Source organism: Oncorhynchus mykiss, chromosome 1, assembly GCF_057628025.1.
Source record: "Oncorhynchus mykiss isolate SJ-2025 chromosome 1, ASM5762802v1, whole genome shotgun sequence".
NCBI classification, from domain to species: Eukaryota; Metazoa; Chordata; class Actinopteri; order Salmoniformes; family Salmonidae; genus Oncorhynchus; species Oncorhynchus mykiss.
The window spans coordinates 23399294-23419014 of NC_143022.1; the positions used below are offsets into that span (position 1 = coordinate 23399294).

At 43.7% G+C, this 19721-nt stretch overlaps 1 protein-coding gene across 3 annotated transcripts in view; it reads right to left on the reverse strand.

The window, feature by feature from the left end:
- Positions 1-19721, reverse strand: part of LOC110508721 (transmembrane protein 117) — a 90054-nt gene that overhangs the window by 12778 nt on the left and 57555 nt on the right. For all 3 annotated transcript variants that reach the window (XM_021589510.3, XM_090207982.1, XM_090208020.1), the window contains one exon: positions 11892-11991. In XM_021589510.3, the coding sequence (XP_021445185.3) occupies positions 11892-11991 (100 nt within the window). The remainder of the gene's footprint in view (positions 1-11891; positions 11992-19721) is intronic.

Sequence of the window (19721 nt, forward strand, 5' to 3'; positions counted from 1 at the left end):
CACGTGACATGTGTGAGGGAGAAATAAACTAACATCAAACTGAGATGGTGTTTCCAGTAATCATTCATTTCTGAGCGATCTCTGAATGAGGCTAAAATTAATTCATAGAATCACATTCGTACAGGATTGAGCTTGTGTTATTTCATTGTGAATACAGTGTTAAAATGGATGTTTAGAATTTGCCATTCTGCCGATGGAAGGCCGCAATGCAATGGCATAATCAATTCAAATGGCATTGCTTTGTTTATATTCCTATGCTATGCAGTCAATCATTAAACGTAATCTAGGTTTATTTATTTTCGATCAACATTAATTTAGATTTTAAAGGGTTGTTATACCCAACTATGCAAATCCAGACTTTCGGAGAAGGGACTTCATTGAGGCGAGGGTTATTTGTCAGCAGGCCACATCTTCAGGCAGAGAGAGTGGAGAAAGATTATGTTGAGAATAGGGGTGTTATGGTGACCGTATTACCGCCACACCGGAGGTCACGAGTCATGACCGGAGTCAAATTCCAAACGGTAACTGGGCTTCTCCGAGCTCTGATGCTGCTGATGGTCATTAGTAGTCTACCAAACCTGCTAACTGCCTGGTACTCAGCACTCTATTGTCCCTCTAATTACTCTGACATCAATGCAAATGTAATCGAAAATATAATCAAACACTTCATGAAAACCCATGAGATCATGTTGCGCAACATTTCTATAGGCTCAAATCAAATAACATTGTATTGGTCACATACACATGGTTAGCAGATGTTATTTGCAGCTGTAGCGAAATTCTTGTGATTCTAGCTCCGACAGTGCAGTAATATCTAACAAGTAATATGTAACAATAACACAACATATACACACAGATCTAGTTAAAGGAATGGAATTAGAATATAAATATATATGGACGAGCAATGTCAGAGAGGCATAGAATAAGATACAGTAGAATAGTATAGGATACAGTATATACATACGATATGGGTAATGCAAGATATGTAGAAGTGACTAGTGTTCCATTTATTAAAGTGGTCAGTCATTTCAAGTCTATGTATATAGGCAGCAGCCTCTATGTGCTAGTGAAGGCTATTTAGCAGTCTGATGGCCTTGAGATAGAAGCTGTTTTTCAGCCTCTCAGTCCCAGCTTTGATGCACCTGTACTGACCTCGACTTCCGGATGATAGCGGGGTGAAAAGGCAGTGACATCGGGTGCTATAGGTGTCCTGGAGGGCAGGTAGTGCGCCCCCGGTGATGCGTTGGGCAGACCGCACCACAATCTGGAAAGCCCTGCGGTTGCAGGCGGTACAGTTGCCTTAGCAAGCGGTGGTACAGTTGCCTTAGCAAGCAGTGATACAGAATGACAGGATGCTCTCGATTGTGTATCTGTAAAAGTTTGTGAGGGTTTTAGGTGATAAGCCAAATTTCTTCAGCTTCCTGAGGTTGAAGAGGCGCTGTTGCACCTTCTTCACCACACTGTCTGTGTGAGTGAACCATTGAAGTTTGTCAGTGATGTGTACGCCAAGGAACTTAAAACTTTCCACCTACTCCACTGCTGTCCCATCGATGTGGATAGGGGGTGCTCCTTCTGCAGTTTCCTGAAGTCCACGATCATCTCCTTTTTTTTATTGACATTGAGTGAGAGGTTGTTTTCCTGACCACTGGCATGACGTAGGCCTGGGGGATAGGTTTATGACAGTCATAAATACCTCTTCCCCCCTTTTTCCTCTCTCTACCCTACTGAGGTTACATTTGCAAAACCCTTGGTTAACATAGAGATTCTGGGAACATCAGAAGGTGGGGGTAAATTAACTATATTCTGGTAATCCGACCAATGGAACATATGTGGTGGTACTTAATGAATATGATGTCAGTTCGGTTGTCATCTGAGACGTTCTCATCAATGATAAGATGACATAAACTCTACAGTGGAAAGTCTACACATCAGAGTTATCGGATTCACATGGAATTGTTGTTCAATTTAAATGTTTGAATATGAAATTATTCGTGATGGGATGAAATGTGATTTTAGCTTCTAAAATGTGAGTTTTGGGTTTTCATAAGATAGGGCTCTGCTCAATCAGTGGACTGCCCCTGTGAAGGGACAAGGGCTATAAAACTTTTCAAACACGGCCTCCTCTCCCTTCCTAAATAAGCCCTTGACGACAATATAACCTCCTCTTCCAAGGACGTGAGGACGACGGTCCGATGTCAGAATGGTTCAGATAATAACTACAGAATGAAGCCAACATCCGCGTGAGCTTTGGTTGCGAATGGTGTGAACTTTGTAATCTTATTTACTACAGAAGTGATACCTCCTAGCCGTTGAGTTAGCAACAGCCGCTGCAAACGAGGGTTAGGAAGGAACAGACAGAGTATCCCGTCTACCACACAACGACGCTACTACAATGTATTCAATTTACCAGCAGAGACATTCTTCAAAGGACGAAGGACTCGGTTGGGCAACACGGCCTTCCATCGACCACCAACCTACCCAAGCGTAGCTCAGAGTAAATATTTATTGCATTTTCCTTTTCCAAATAGGCGGTAATTTAGAATGCATAAGATACTGTATTTACAATAGCACAGCTTCGCCCTTTGTTCCTCAGTCTTCCCGCTCTTTCACTCAAACCCAGCCCCTTTTCTTTTGTGTAACAAGTTGTCATATCTGTTCATGACGTAATTTGTAATCAAGTTATGATTTAATTATGTTTATGTGTAATTCTGTGTGATTAGTTAGGTATTTAGTAAATAAATCATTAAACCCAATTTTGTATTGCTGGTTCAACTTGTTAGCCAGGGTTCGTGCAGATAAGCAAGAATTTACAACTTTCAGATGAGACTGAATTAAGATGACAGTTAATATTGACTGCTATTGATGTAAAATATTACTTGGTCTTTAAGAGTTTATTCGGAAGATAACAGCTCTATAAATATTATTTAGTGGTGCCCGACTCTCTAGTTAATTACATTTACATGATTAGCTCATTCAGGTAATATTAATTACGGATAAATTATTTTATAGAATAGCATGTCATATCACTTAATCCGGTATAGCCAAAGAAACTTGGTTGGTATCAAATCAAATCAAAGTTGAAGCCTACTACTGTCGTCTGCAAACTTGATGACTGAGTTGGAGGCGTGCATGACCATGCTGTCATGGGTGAACAGGGAGTACAGGAGGGGGCTGAGCACGCACCATTGTGTTAATTAACCTTTTTGGGATAGGGGGCAGCCTTTTCACTTTTGGATGAATAGCGTGCCCAGACTGAACTGCCTCCTACTCTGTCCCAGATGCTAATATATGCATAGTATTATTAGTATTGGATGGAAAACACTCTGAAGTTTCTAAAACTGTTTGAATGATGTCTGTGAGTATAACAGAACTCATATGGCAGGCAAAAACCTGAGAAGAAATCCAAACAGGAAGTGAGAAATCGATTTTCAAAACAGTGCCTATTGAAATCCCAGTGAGATATGAATGAGGATACACTTCCTAGGGCTTCCACTAGATGTCACCATCTTTAGAAACTGGTTTGAGGATTCAACTATAAAGGAGGGGCTCATAATAGCTCCTTGAGTGAGTGGTCTGGCAGAGAGACTCGGTCTCATGACGCGCGCTCCCGACAGAGTTTGCTGTCGTTCCAATGCTTTTCTTCAGACAATGAAATTCTCCGGTTGGAACCTTATTGATGAATTATGAAACATTCTAAAGATTGATTGCATACATCATTTTACTTGTTTCTATGGACTGTAACGGAACTTTTCGAGTTTTTGTCTGGAGGAAGTGCTCGCGCCACATGAAGATGGATTACTGGGCTGAACACGCTAACAACAAGTGGCTAAATTATGGGCTTTATGGAACTTTATGGAACAAATCAGTCATTTATTGTCGAACTGGGATTCCTGGGAGTGCCTTCTGATGAAGATCATCAAAGGTAAGTGAATATTTATAGTGTTTTTTCTAGCTTCTGTTAACGCCAAAATGGCGGATATTCCTCTGGCTGTTTTGGGTTCTGAGCGCCGTTCTGAGATTATGCTTTTTCCGTAAAGTTTTTTTTAAATCTGACATAGACTTATCCTCCATGCAACCGCTATCTTTAATTCTGTGAATAACACTTGCATCTTTTATTGATGTTTATCATGAGTATTTCTGCAAAATCACCGGATGTTTTGGAATCAAAACAGTACTGCATGTAACGCGCCAATGTAAACTGAGATTTTTGGATATAAATTTGCACATTGTCGAACAAAACATACATGTATTGTGTAACATGATGTCCTATGAGTGTCATCTAATGAAGATCATCAAAGGTTAGTGATTCATTTTATCCATATTTCTGCTTTTTGGGACTCCTATCTTTGGCTGGAAAATGGCTCTGTGTGTTTTTGTGACTCGTCACTGACCTAACATAATCATATGTTGTGCTTTCGATGTAAAGCATTTTTGAAATTGGACACGATGGGTAGATTAACAAGATGTTTATCTTTCATTTGCTGTATTGGACTTGGTAATGTGTGAAAGTTACATATTTAAAAAAAATGTAATATATTTTGCACGCTGCCTTTTCAGTGGAATGTTGTCGAGCCTGCCCTAGAAAAGGTTAAAGATCAGAGAAGTGGAGATATTGATTCCTACATTCACCACCTGGGGGCGGCCTGTCAGGGAGTCCAGGACCCAGTTGCACAGGGCGGGGTTCAGACCCAGGGCCTCAAGTTTAATTGTTTACATTTTAATATTTTTATTTAACCAGGAAAGCCAGTTAAGAACAAATTCTTATTTACAATGACGGCCTACCCCAGCCAAACCCGGACGACGCTGGGACAATTGTGCGCCGCCCTATGGGACTCCCAATCACAGCCGGAAGTGATGCAGCCTGGATACAAAGCAGGTACTGCAGTGACGCCTCTTGCACTGAGACGCAGTGCCTTAGATAACTGTGCCACTCGGGAGCCAAATGATGAGTTTGGACGGCCCTATGGTGTTGAATTCTGAGCGATAGTCAATGAACAGCATTCTTACATAGGTATTCCTCTTGTCCAGATGGGGTAGGGTAGTGTGCAGTGCGAGTCAATCACCATATTCTTATCGGCAGACTCAGTAGCCTCGGTTTTTCTGATGACTGCCTTGCCTGGTTCACCAACTACTTTGCAGACAGAGTTCAGTGTGTCAAATCGGAGGGCATGCTGTCCGGTCCTCTGGCAGTCTCTATGGGGGTGCCACAGGGTTCAATTCTCAGACCGACTCTTTTCTCTGTATATATCAATGATGTTGCTCTTGCTGCGGGCGATTCCCGGATCCACCTCTACGCAGACGACACCATTCTGTATACTTCCGGCCCGTCCTTGGACACTGTGCTAACTAACCTCCAAATGAGCTTCAATGCCATACAACACTCCTTCCGTGGCCTCCAACTGCTCTTAAACGCTAGTAAAACCAAATGCATGCTTTTCAACCGTTCGCTGCCTGCACCCGCATGCCCGACTAGCACCCTGGATGGGTCCGACCTAGAATATGTGGACATCTATAAGTACCTAGGTGTCTGGCTAGACTGTAAACTCTCCTTCCAGACTCATATCAAACATCTCCAATCTAAAATCAAATCTAGAGTCGGCTTTCTATTCCGCAACAAAGCCTCCTTCACTCACGCCGCCAAACTTACCCTAGTAAAACTGACTATCCTACCGATCCTCGACTTCGGCGATGTCATCTACAAAATAGCTTCCAACACTCAGCAAACTGGATGCAGTTTATCACAGTGCCATCCGTTTTGTTACTAAAGCACCTTATATCACCCACCACTGCGACCTGTAAACTCTAGTCGGCTGGCCCTCGCTACATATTCGTCGCCAGACCCACTGGCTCCAGGTCATCTACAAGTCCATGCTAGGTAAAGCTCCGCCTTATCTCAGCTCACTGGTCACGATGGCAACACCCATCCGTAGCACGCGCTCCAGCAGGTGTATCTCACTGATCATCCCTAAAGCCAACACCTCATTTGGCTGCCTTTCGTTCCAGTTCTCTGCTGCCTGTGACTGGAACGAATTGCAAAAATCGCTGAAGTTGGAGACTTTTATCTCCCTCACCAACTTCAAACATCTGCCATCTGAGCAGCTAACCGATCGCTGCAGCTGTACATAGTCTATCGGTAAATAGCCCAACCAATTTTACCTCATCCCCATACTGTTTATATTTATTTACTTTTCTGCTCTTTTGCACACCAATATCTCTACCTGTACATGACCATCTGATCATTTATCACATCATTTATGAAAATTGTAATTATTCGCCTACCTCCTCATGCCTTTTGCACACAATGTATATAGATTCTTTTTTTCTACTGTGTTATTGACTTGTTAATTGTTTACTCCATGTGTAACTCTGTGTTGTCTGTTGACACTGCTATGCTTTATCTTGGCCAGGTCGCAGTTGCAAATGAGAACTTGTTCTCAACTAGCCTACCTGGTTAAATAAAGGTGAAATCATTTTTTTTTTTTTTTTATCGTCTGGGGATTTATTGGGGCGGCAAGCAAATTTAAGTGGGTCTAGTGGGTCTAGGGTGTCAGGTAAGGTAGAGATGATATGACCCTTGAATAGTCTCTCAAAGCACTTCATGATGACAGAAGTGAGTGCTACGAGGCGAAAGTAATTCAGTTCAGTTACCTTTGCATTCTTGGGTACAGGAACAATGGTGGCCATTTTGGAGCATGTTTGGACAGCAGACTGGGATAGGGAGAGATAGAATATGTCCGTAAACACAACAGCCAGCTGGTCTGGCATGCTCTGAGGACGCGGCAAAGGATACCGTCTGGGCCGGCAGCTTTGCAAGGGTTAACACGCCTAAATGTCTTACTCACGTCGGCCATGAAGGAGGAGATCCCACAGTTCTTGGTAGTGGACCGCGTCGGTGGCACTGCGTTACCCTCAAATCGTGCGAAGGAGGTGTTTAGCTTGTCCGGAAGCAAGACGTAGGTGTCCGCGACAAGGCTGGTTTTCCTTTTGTAGTCCGTGATTGTCTGTAGACCCTGCAACATACGTCTCATGTCTGAGCCGTTGAATTGCGACTCCATTGTCTCTATATTGAGGTATTTGACGTTGAATAACTACACTGTTTGTATTGTCTGCCATATTCTCAGTCACCTTGCCATGGTTAAATGCTGTGTTTTGCACTTTCAGTTTTGCGTGAATGCTGCCATCTATCCACGGTTTCTGGTTAGGGTAGGTTTTAATAGTCACAGTGGGTACAACATCTCCTATACACTTCCTGATAAACTCAGTCACCGTATCAGTGTATTTGTCAATGTTATTCTCGGAGGCTACCCGGAACATATCCCAGTCCGCTTAATCAAAACAATCTTGAAGCGTCGATTCTGATTGGTCAGACCAGCGTTGAATAGTCCTTAGCACGGGTACTTCATTTTTGAGTTTCTGCCTACAGGAAGAGAGGGGCAAAATGGAGTCATGATCAGATTTGCCCGAAAGGAGGGTAAGGGAGGGCCTTGTAGGCATCCCGGAAGTTGTGGTAGTGGTCGAGAGTTTTAGCAGAGCGAGTATTACAGTCGATGTGTTGATAGAACTTCGATAGCACTTTCCTCAAATTTGCTTTGTTAAAATCCCCAGCTACAATAAATGTTGCCTCAGGATATGTGGTTTCCAGTTGGGTTAAAGTCCAGTGAAGTTCTTTGAGGGCCGTCGTGGTATCGGCTTGAGGGGGAATATACATGGCTGTGACAATAACCAAAGAGAATTCTCTTGGAAGGTAATTAGGGTCGGCATTTGATTGTGAGGTATTCTAGGTCGGGTAAACAAAAGGACTTGAGTTCCTGTATGTTATCACAATCACACCATGAATAGCTAATCATGAAACATACATCCCCGCCCTTCTTCCTGGAGAGATATTTATTCCTGTCGGCACAATGAACTGAGAACCCCTACTGGCTGTACGTACTCAGACAGTAAATCCCGAGAGAGCCATGTTTCCGTGAAACAGAGTATGTTACAATCTCTGATGTCTCCTCTGTAAGGAAATCCTCACCCCCAGCTCGTCAACGTTATTATCCAGAGACTGAACATTAGCGAGTAATATACTCGGAAGCGGTGGGTGGTGTGCGCGCCTCCTGAGTCGGACAAAAACTCCACGTACCTCTTCTCCGCCAGCGATGTTTTGGGTCAGCCTCTGGAATCAGATCAATTGCCCTAGGCCCTAGGGGTAGAACAAAGGATCCAATTCTGGAAAGTTGTATTCCTGGTTGTAATGCTAGTAATGCTGGTGAGTACCGCCGCTCTGATATCCAAAAGTTCGTCTCAGCTGTATGTAATAACACAAAAACATTTCTGGCCTAATAATGTAAGAAATAACACATTAAAAAAATACTGCAAAGTTGCCTAGGGGCTAGAAGCACAGCTGCCCTCTCTATCAATGCCATTTTACACCACTTGTGAATGATGCCCAGTGTTTTCAATAAGGCAAGAAACAGCACATGGCTTTTTTGCAACTTTACTGCCTTGTGAGCATTGCTGCACTTATTATGTGAAGAGATAGCTTAATAGTTTATCAACATTTTAAGCTAAACGTTCTGATCTGTTGCATTTTTGATGAGTGGTTTGATTCATTTGGGATCTATCGCATCCCACAACTGTTTGGAATATTTATTTCTCGCACAGAAGGACAAGTTGACCAATAGAATAGGTTAACTTTTGTACTATGGGGATTTGAGAATGACACAAATATACATTTTCACAAAGTCTGCTTCCTCAGTTTGTATGATGACAATTTGCATATACTCCAGAATGTTATGAAGAGTGATCAGATGAATTGCAATTAATTGCAAAGTCCCTCTTTGCCATGCAAATGAAATGAATCCCCCAAAAATATTTCCACTGCATTTCAGCCCTGCCACAAAAGAACCAGCTGACATCATGTCAGTGATTATCTCGTTAACACAGGTGTGAGTGTTGACGAGGACAAGGCTGGAGATCACTCTGTCATGCTGATTGAGTTTGAATAACAGACTGGAAGCTTCAAAAGGAGGGTGGTGCTTGGACTCGTTGTTCTTCCTCTGTCAAACATGGTTACCTGCAAGGAAACACGTGCCGTCATCATTGCTTTGCACAAAAAGGGCTTCACAGGCAAGGATATTGCTGCCAGTAAGATTGCACTTAAATCAACCATTTATCGGATCATCAAGAACTTCAAGGAGAGCGGTTAAATTGTTGTGAAGGTGGCTTCAGGGCGCCCAAGAAAGTCCAGCAAGCGCCAGGACCATCTCCTAAAGCTGATTCAGCTGCAGGATCGGGGGACCACCAGTACAGAGCTTGCACGCACAGTGAGGTGAATAATTTTGGAGGATGGCCTGGTGTCAAGAAGGGCAGCAAAGAAGCCACTTCTCTCCAGGAAAAACATCAGGGACAGACTGATATTCTGCAAAAGGTACAGGGATTGGACTGTTGAGAACTGGGGTAAAGTCATTTTCTCTGATGAATCCCCTTTCCGATTGTTTGGGGCATACGGAAAAAAGCTTGTCTGGAGAAGACAAGGTGAGCGCTACCATCAGTCCTGTGTCATGCCAACAACAAAGCATCCTGAGACCATTCATGTGTGGGGTTGCTTCTCAGCCAAGTGAGTGGGCTCACTCACAATTTTTCCTAAGAACACAGCCATGAATAAAGAATGGTACCAACACATCCTCCGAAAGCAACTTCTCCCAACCATCCAGGAACAGTTTGGTGATGAACAATGCCTTTTCCAGCATGATGGAGCACCTTGCCAAAAGGCAAAAGTGATAACTAAGTGGCTCGGGGAACAAAACATTGATATTTTGGGTCCATGGCCAGGAAACTCCCCGGACCTTAATCCCATTGAGAACTTGTGGTCAATCCTAAAGAGGCGGGTGGACAAACAAAAACCCACAAATTCTGACAAACTCCAAGCATTGATTATGCAAGAATGGGCTGCCACCAGTCAGGATGTGGCCCAGAAGTTAATTGACAGCATGCCAGGGCGGTCTTGAAAAAGAAGGGTCAACACTGCAAATATTGACTCTTTGCATCAACTTCATGTAATTGTCAATAAAAGTCTTTGACACTTATGAAATGCTTGTAATTATACTTCAGTATTCCACAGTAACATCTGACAAAAATATCTAAAGACACTGAAGCAGCAAACTTTGTGAAAATTAATATTTGTGTCATTCTCAGAACTTTTGGCCATGACTGTAGATTGACATAGGAAATGCTTTTGCTGTTCATTAGGCCTACTCATCTTGTTGGTTGACGAAAAAGTCAATGTGGACAGTATGCGCCTCAGAATTCGTTAAGAAAGACGCGTGCAGTTGCGTTCCAGATGTGTCTGTCTTCACTTGTAGCCTACTTCGGAACTGAGATGCCTGTGAGAAGGACCCGATCACGTGACGGGCATTAGCTAATAAGAATTGAGATATCTGAGAGAGCCATGTGAGCGAGAGGTGCCTCGGAGCACGGAGATTGGCAGCCATGAGAAGGGTGGCTGTAATTATTCTATTCAGCCCAAGGGCATTACGGCCACACAAGGGGGATGGTGCCATGACATTCGGGACCTGGTGAGAATATTATCAAGTGCTTGTCCAATTGTGACTGAGAGTGTGTGCAGCCTGCACAAGAAACAAAGCAGAGTTCATGCCTTCATGCAACTTTTTTCAAATCAGCCATGCAGCCAACGTTTGTATCACAACTAATGTTGCATAAATAACACTAAATTTAGCATATAGGAGGACCTGTTTCTTTGTTAACTGCTCAACACAGAATAGCCGCATGTGCTCACTCCCTCGGAAATCGTTTGGAGAAAATATCCTTTCTATTTTATTTAGCTATGTTCAATTGTGTTCTTCATACTATAAAATAATATAAAATAACGCAATAGAATTATAAGCGAATCTTGTCTGCTAAATGAACTACTGTAGCCCAAAGCCATATGACAGGGCCTAACATAAGGACAACTCAAAGTGTGCTATTCTGTTCTTCGGAAATAACTACATTCTCTTCATATCATGTTTCTTTAGACCTGTCTAAAATAAATCATGGATTTATTATGATGGTCTAAGATATATTTAATGAATTTATTAGACTTTTTAAAATGTAGATGTTCCAAAGGTCTGCGTCAGTGGCTTGTAGGGTATGCATGGAAGCCAGGAGATGCTAAATGTATTTATGTTAATTACCGGTCAATTGATGTGAGACTGGCAGTTATTTGCTTGACAATCACCGGCTGATAATATTTCATGACCACCACAGCCCTAGTAGAGAAAATCATTTAATAATTTTTGTTATGAGCAGTGTTGCAAAAACACCAATTTCCTGCTCACTCATCTACCGATGACACATTCAAAATATCTGCTCTGTCGAGGAGACACACAGAGGTCGTCTTGAAAGTGCCTTGTTGAATTAATCAACTGTAAAAAAAAAAAAAAAAGAATTTAAAAAAGCCAGAGTAATGTCTGGATTCAGCTCTCTCTCTCTCTCCCTCTCTCTCTCTCCCTCCCTCTCGTACAGTAGAATAATAATGGCGGCTGAGGAAGCGTGACAAGTTGTCTCTCCTCTACTCCAGTGGTTCCCAAACTGTGGGGCGCGAGGGTGTCGGCAGGGGTAGTGCGGGGTTCTCCCCCCACTCTATCCCTCGCTGTCTCTCCTTTCCTCTACTCCACCCCTCACTGTCTCTCTTCTACTCCACTCCACCCCTCGCTGTGCCGCTATGTTTCTCTGTGTTTCCTGTGACCTCTCACTGTTGCTCTGTTCCTGTTACTTCTGTTTGATCTGGCCTGGGACCAGGTGCTAAGGGTATAAACCCTAATCCCACTGTCTTTGTGCTGATATTCTAGTTGATTCTAATCCGTGTTGGGCTACTACTGGGTAGTACCATCTTACCATCTTACCATCCATGCAGTCACAAAGTCCCCCATCCACGTCCCTACTGCTGCAATCTTCATGAAGCTCTCATTCCTGATACCCATGTACTCTGTCACCATGTGAGGCCTAGAAAGAGAAAGAGAGATAGAAAGAGAACGAGAGATAGAAAAAGAGAGAGAAAGAGAAAGAAAGAAAGAAAGAGAGAGCGAGAGAGGGTCAGAAAGGGAGGGAGGGAGGGAGGGAGGGAGGGAGGGAGGGAGGGAGGGAGGGAGGGAGGGAGGGAGGGAGGGAGAAACAGAAAACGGTCACTGCGGCTGCTTAGTGTCTTGATGCTAACTGTCAGATCCCATCCAAATCAAACTAGCCCCGTGAAAACAGTGTGCGGCAAGCGGCTCTACCTTCGTGGGGCCCTCAGGGTTGTAAACAATATACACTGAGCTTCCATGAAATTGTTTACCTCCATACTGTTTGGGAATTATCTTTCCATTTCGCAAATTTGTACCAGTGTCTAGGTGAATTTAAATCAGCATTATCCAAAAGCATGAGATGTCTCAGTTGGTTGTTGGAACTAACAGAACATCCCTGATACAAAGGGTGCAGGGAAAAAGATGACATGCATTCGCTGAAGTCCTAGTTATTCCTCCTCTATTTCCTGTTGTAGGTGGAGATGGGAGCAGGAGCCTTTTGTTCAGGGTATTCAATAATCTTCCAACTTATCCTGGAAATAACACTGGGAGAAACTGGGTCACAAGCCAGGTCTATATGACAACCGCACCTACTGTACTTACCGCCCCCCAAAGAGAAGAAAAGAAGGATGAGGGAGGGAGGGGTTTGATCTCCTGGCAGCGTCTTAGAGGCTGAGTGGAGCAGGTGGGCCTCCTCCCTCCCTCATCCTTCTTTTCTTCTCTTTGGGGGGCGGTAAGTACAGTAGGTGCGGTCTCCTCCCTCCCTCCCTCCCTCTCCCAACCCTGACAGGTCAATGTGGTTTTCCAGCAGGTCGTTTCTGAAGTCAATAGCTCCACTCATCTTATTTTGGCTCCGTGGCTGTTTTCCAACCTGCCACACATTAACCATGAAATATTTATTTGGCTATGTGGACAGAGGCATCTAGAAAATGACAACCATGTCTGTTTTACTTTCCCATGCATTTATTTGATGTGTTATTAGTGTTTACAATGGACTGTACATGACATTGCTTTTGTGAATGAAAATACAACTCTTTCAAAGCGGTACAGGATTATCCATTAAAGCCTATTAAAGAGCTTAGGCATGTTTAAATTAAACTTGAATAGGTATTCATCTCCAATTAATGATAATTGCTCTCCCTTTTCACACCCATTAACTCATAATTCCCCTTAGTAACAAAACATAATAAAGAATTGAAGGTGGTCCTGGGGCAGAATTGCTATCAGCTATGACGAACCACTGAACCCAAATGGCACTTGTCTTCTTCTGCTGTTTTCATGTTCTTTGAAGTCATAAAAATGAGCTGCTTTTGAAAATGAATATATAAAAATATGATAGGGTCTGGTATAATTTACTCCTACCCATAATTTTTTGCTCAGTGTAGAGTAAAAGTGCTACCATATAACTGTCCTGTTTCAAGTGTCTCCTAGAACCTATGACAAACCATTGACCCCAAATGGCACCTGTTTTCTTGTGCCTACATAGACAGTCTCTGTAGTCATGAAAACAGATAGACTGCTAATTAAAGGTAGGCTACAATATAAATCATATGACATCAATACTCTATTCATTAGGTTGCTGTGAAAGGGCTTGATTAACAGAAACGTGAGGGGCATGGCATAGGTGACTTAACACCTTGCAAGTAAATAAAAATAAACTTGATTAGAATGGGGATTTATAGGCCTACCTGCATTAAGTCAGTTAGATGCTCAGCAGCTTGGCCCCGGTCCAGTTGCCAAGGAGATCCCACAGGGAGTCGTGTACCCACTGCAAAATTATAATCGATATTCCTGGAAACGCTGTCTAGCCCAGCACAACTCAGACTTAAATCTAGCCGATAGCTGGCTGTATCAGAGAAAACACTTGCCCTCTCTCCACCTCTTCCACGGTTATCTAATTGGGCAAACATTGCACCTCTTCTACCAGGCAGCAATGTTTGCCCTTTTTTCTTTGGAAAGCAGAAGAGCACAGAGGAAGAGTTTGGGGACTCTTCTCTCAGTGTGATTAAAGGCAACGATTCCACGGCTGCCATGAACCCTCTGACCTAATGAGAGGGTTCACGTCAGCCGTGGAACATCAGTACAGTAGCTGTCATGAATAATCAGATCCAAAATGGCTCCCTCCTGGTGGAACATCAGTACAGTAGCTACCATGAATAATCAGATCCAAAATGGCTCCCTCCTGGTGGAACATCAGTACACTAACTACCATGAATAATCGGATCCAAAATGGCTCCTGTGGCGCAAAGCAGTGAACCAGTTACGCCAAAATCTGCACTCTCGCCAAAATCTGCACTCTCTATGGAACAAAATTGTATTTTTAAGACACCGTAAGAGTCAATCTAATTAACATATATACATCCAAATCCGTCAGTTTAAGAGAGATATCTGTTTTTTTTTTGCATGGGCTGCGTCTCAATCCACCACATCCGCCTAAGTCAGCCTTCCACATCTGCGTTGGAAAGTGACAGAGCTAGTCCTCTTTGTCAGACCAGGAAACATCCAGAAAACCGGTCTTCTTACAAAAATGTCTGTAGCAAACGGTTACTCTAAATTTCACAATCCGTGATTGTGGAAGAACCTGGCAGGTGTGTAACCTCTGAAGCCTCGGAGGTGTCTATTCTACTTCAGTACACGAACATGGCATTGGATCCTCCGTCCTCTACATTGAGATTTTTTCTGTCTCCTCCGTGTGTACAGTACATAAGAGCACACATTTGACAGTGTACACAGCTTTGGACTGGAGAATGGTTGACTGAAGAACATCAAGCTGTCATGGAAAGGCCTCTCTCCTATCACCAAATCATCTCCCAAGGCGACTTAAAATCTCTATCTCCATCCATCCCCCTCTTTTTTAGTCAGAGCGACATCAGCGCACATCTTGTATTAAACTTCCTCCAGATAGAGTTCTCTAGTCTCTTATCACCCTACTGGCTCATACAGGGGGGGAGTGAGAGTGAATAACCAGCAGGCACTTTCCAGGCCAGCACCAGTATCTGTCCACTGTATCAGTATCCCATTAAACTAGTCTTAAATGTAGTCTGCAAGTCCAAGAAGCTTATAAATCCACTTGACTTGGGCTTTACAATTTCACAAGTGATAAAAGGCACACGCGCACACACACACAAAATCAATCGTGATAAGCTTTTCTAGAAAGTATTGCTTGTAGATGCTGGCATATGCCTGCTAATTAAGGCTACAAACAGGTGGGTGAGACAGGCTTGTAGCTTTGCCTTACTTGATAAATACAGCCAGACCATGACTTTATACTTGATAGTCAAGACAAGCTCTGAGTTTACCTTTCCACCTCCTCTCGAGATGGGAAAGTGCTCAAGTGCTTACATAAAAAGTCACACATCAACACACAGGCAGGCACACACACATGCACGCGCACAGACACACAAAATCAACTGTGGTAAGCTTATATAAAAAATGATTGCTTGTAGATGCATTACAAATGTGAAAATATTGATTAAAAGACACGTTTCAAGTTGTTTGATGTCCCTCAAGGGAAGATTGGTTCTGCACTGTGTGGCATTTAGAAATGTCAGGACACATTTTATAAATCATATTTTATCGCAAATTGTCTGCAGAGCAGCACAAACAATTTATAGTACAGTGCTTGCAAAACTGTAGCCTTAAAGGCAAGATTTTGAAATGCTATCAATGACATGACTGGCTGGTGTGAAACATAATAAAAAGGTAGAGAGATTCACACATGCAGACCACAGGAGGTTGGAGGCACCTTCTTTGGGGAGAACGAGCTTGTGGTAATGACTGGAGCAGTATAAGTGGAATGGTATCAAATACATCAAACAGATGGTTTTCAGGTGTTTGATGGCATTCCATTTTCTCCATTCCGTCTATTATTATGAGCCGTTCTCCGCTCAGCAGCCTCCACTGATGCAGATGTATGCACACACACACTGTGTTAGGCTTTTTCCAGTTCCCAGTGGACTTTCCCATAGAGTTGTCAAGGTTAATGTGCTATGCTGTTGAGAGTAGCTGTCTGTATGTCTCTGCATGAGGATGACCTGTAAGAGGCCAACTCCCAATGAGGCCTCTCCCCCTTGTCCCAGATAACAGCAGGGGAAGGTGGGCTTATGATACTGAGGTAATGACAGACCCGTCTCTCCTCTCTCTCTCTCTCTCACTATCGACCCTCAGCTACAAAAAATAGCATGGTCTCTCCACCCCTGGTCATGTTTATGTTTGGTACCTAAATACCACAACATGCCATTTATTCTGCCTTTTAAATCTGCTAGTCTATGGCATTATGCCCGCTCAGCTAGACAGGGACTCTCACACAAGGAACACAGAGGCATGGTGGTAAACAGAGACAATGTTCTTATGTGCTGCTATAACCCAGCTCAGTCAAAGGGGCGGCTGTGGTCATCTTCCTCCCTCCCTCCCTCCCGCCCGCCACTGGGTGAGGACATGGGGCACGCAGGCAGCCGCCCCCCGCCTCCACCCGTCCCATGCAGCAGTGTAGCCTGGTAATAGCAGTCCCCCCTCATCTAAATTAGTCATGATTAACATGTGCGGTGCCACGCATTGGGGTCTCTTAATTAAATAACACTGCCTAATTAGGGGCTTCTTTCTGCAGGTAATGGTGCTGTAAAATGCCAGAATGGGATTAGGCAGCGTGACGGACCACCGGTGAAGGGCGTCAAACTCCCTGGGCGGTCACACTCCTCTGCTTTCACACAAACAAAAGCCCCCTAATCTGACACTTACATTAAAATGCAAATGACCCAGATGTGAAAGCCGCCCGGTAACAAGTGTGGCTCTGGATAACACTGTGTGCTGTGGGAGCCACAATGGAGGGATGCTTTCCTGGTGTTACATATGAATGAAGGCAACTGGTTGATAGCTGATGACCCTGGGTTATGTTTAAACATTGGCTCTCATGGTTACATGTTTGATCAATGTCCTTTGTCTGGACAGCTTTAAATTCTGATGGACACATCTAACATAGAGGTAATGACATGTCGCTCTCATCATTTATCATATTTGAATGAATTTAATTTGAATAAGTAAGTATTAGGCAATTCCTAGAGAAAATATAAATTACTGTCATTGAATCAAGCTCAGTGGAGTCTGAAAGGTCAAAGAAAATGTAAGCATATCAATGAGTACTGGGTCAGGGACAGCATACGGTGACAGGTCAGAGAGCACGGAGACAGACACACCTCCCCCTCAGCCACACTCACACAGGTCAGACACACACAAGACACAGCCAGACATCTACAAAGGGGTGTGAGATGTAAACAATATGTGGTGTGTGTGTGTGTGTGGGGAGGGGGGGGGGGGGGACACGAGCAGTAGGACCTCTCCTGCACCGCTCCATCACAGTTGGATGCCGAGCGCAAGGCATCATGGTGTGTTTTTTCAAAGACATCATTATTCCGAGGGAAACCAATGCCAGCAGATGGCCTTTACAGAGCCTTGGCAATAACTGTGCCTTATCCTCTCTGAACAAAAAATGAAAAGGAAAACATAATTAATTCCCACACAGAGGCTTCCTATCCTATTTGCCACAAAGGGATATTATTGTACTTCTCTTTTATGCTTTGCCTCAGTAATATTACAACGGCCTCATATTGAGTAAAGGAACGCGGGATATGGATGCAGAAAAGCTTTGGACACGGATCAAAAGACTTAAGTTTCACTGCATCATCAGAGCTGGAACACTTCCATTCTCTTCTCCATCCTCCTCCCGCTCTACCTCTCTCCCCTCTCTGCTAACTGCTGCATCGGCTGCCATCAGAGACCCGAACATCTCTTCTGAGGCGTGTCCTGGTCCTCTCTGGTAGAATGAGAGCACTGCTCTTATAGGTCCACCTTAAACAGAGATGCAAATCTCTGGCAGACCGCCAACCTTAAGAGGACACCGAGAAAGAGCAAGACACGAGGTGCTGGGAGGAAGCAGGAGTAGAGGAGTAGAGCAGAGTAGAGGAGAGTAGTAGAGGAGTAGAGCAGAGAAGCTGGACAGCTGGTTGCTGGCTCCTACTGCCTCTTGGTGGGCTGCTGGCTCGATGCGTTCACTTGCTTTACAACAGCACCATCTATCAATCTGAAAAGACACAACCTGAAATGACTTTTTAAAATTTTATTTTACCTTTATTTAACTAGGCAAGTCAGTTAAGAACAAATTCTTATTTTCAATGATGGCCTAGGAACAGTGGGTTAACTGCCTGTTCAGGGGCAGAACAACAGTTTTGTACCTTGTCAGCTCGGGGGTATGAACTTGCAACCTTCCGGTTACTAGTCCAACGCTCTAACCACTAGGCTACCCTGCCGCTCACTATGTGATGTCATTGGAACTGTCACATCACAGGCAGTTTGTTACATAAGGGAGACTATTATTTTTTATGTCTGGGACATATAGTTGACCAATTGAAAGTACTTGGCTCGTTGTGTCTGCACTGTATCTCTGTTCATTTAGTGTTTACCACTCACGGTGAGGAGTAAATGAGGATTTTCCACCCAGCTAGCACATAACATTCTGAGAACCATTTCTTAGAGCTTAGTGAGAGTATGGTTGTCCTATTGTTATTTTGCATACAAACTTCCCACAACTTTCTGGGAATGATAGTTGCTTGGCTTGGGAACATTCTCAGCACTTTTAAGGAACCTGAAAAACTAGCTAGCTAGCTAGCAACCTGATAACTTAACCACTAACTAGGCTTTGCACAGATATGGATGGCACAGAAATAACTGAAAATGAATAGGGTACTCAAAGAGATGCATCAAAGGTAGGCTGCATATGCAAGAGTGCTGTGTGTATTATCGTGTTTGTGAGAGAGGATGTGTGTGATAGCAGGAGTAAGTGTGTGGGAGGAAGGGAGAGCGTGTAGGCCTACAGTATGTGTGTTTTACATTTATCTGAACAGTACAGAAGGTTACAGTGTTTAAAAGATCTTTCTTCTTTGTATACATAGAGACAGTTATTTTTTCCTATTGTCACACATTTAGAATTTCTGAGAAAGGGGGTGCTGTGGGATTATTTAAGATATTCTAGGGTTTCAGATCATTTCAAAAGATGGGCAGGAACTCTGCTGTCCTAGCTTCAGGGGAAAGCTGTACCATGGTCTTGTAGTTGATGCGAGCTTCGACTGGAAGCTAGTGGATTTTACGGAGGAGTGGGATGACATGGGAAGGTTGATTGTTCCCCTCTAGTGATTTAGACCTGGGACACCAGGTACTTGCAAGTCATTATCAGGTAGAACAGAAAACCAGCAGGCTCCGGACCTTGTAGAGTAAGAGTTGAATACACCTGATGTAGAGCATGAACCTGCAGGAGCAAGTCACTGCTTTGATGTTTGTAGAGAACAACAGGGTGTTGTCCAGGGTCAAGCCAAGGTTCTTTGCACTCTGGGAGGGGGACACCGTGGAGTTGTCAACCATGATGTAGATGTCTTGGAACGAGAAAAGCCTTCTCCAGGAGGAAGAGCAGCTCTGGCTTGTCAAGGTTGAAATTTAGGTGGAGATGCCTGTCAGGCACGCAGGTGTCGCCACCTGGGTGTCAGAAGGGGGAGAAGTAAAAAAAAGTAGCTGAGTGTCATCCGCATAGCAATGATAGGAGAGACCATGTGAGAATATGACGGAGCCAAGTGACTTGGTGTAGAGAGAGAAGAGGAGAGGGCCGAGATCCGAGCCCTGGGGGAC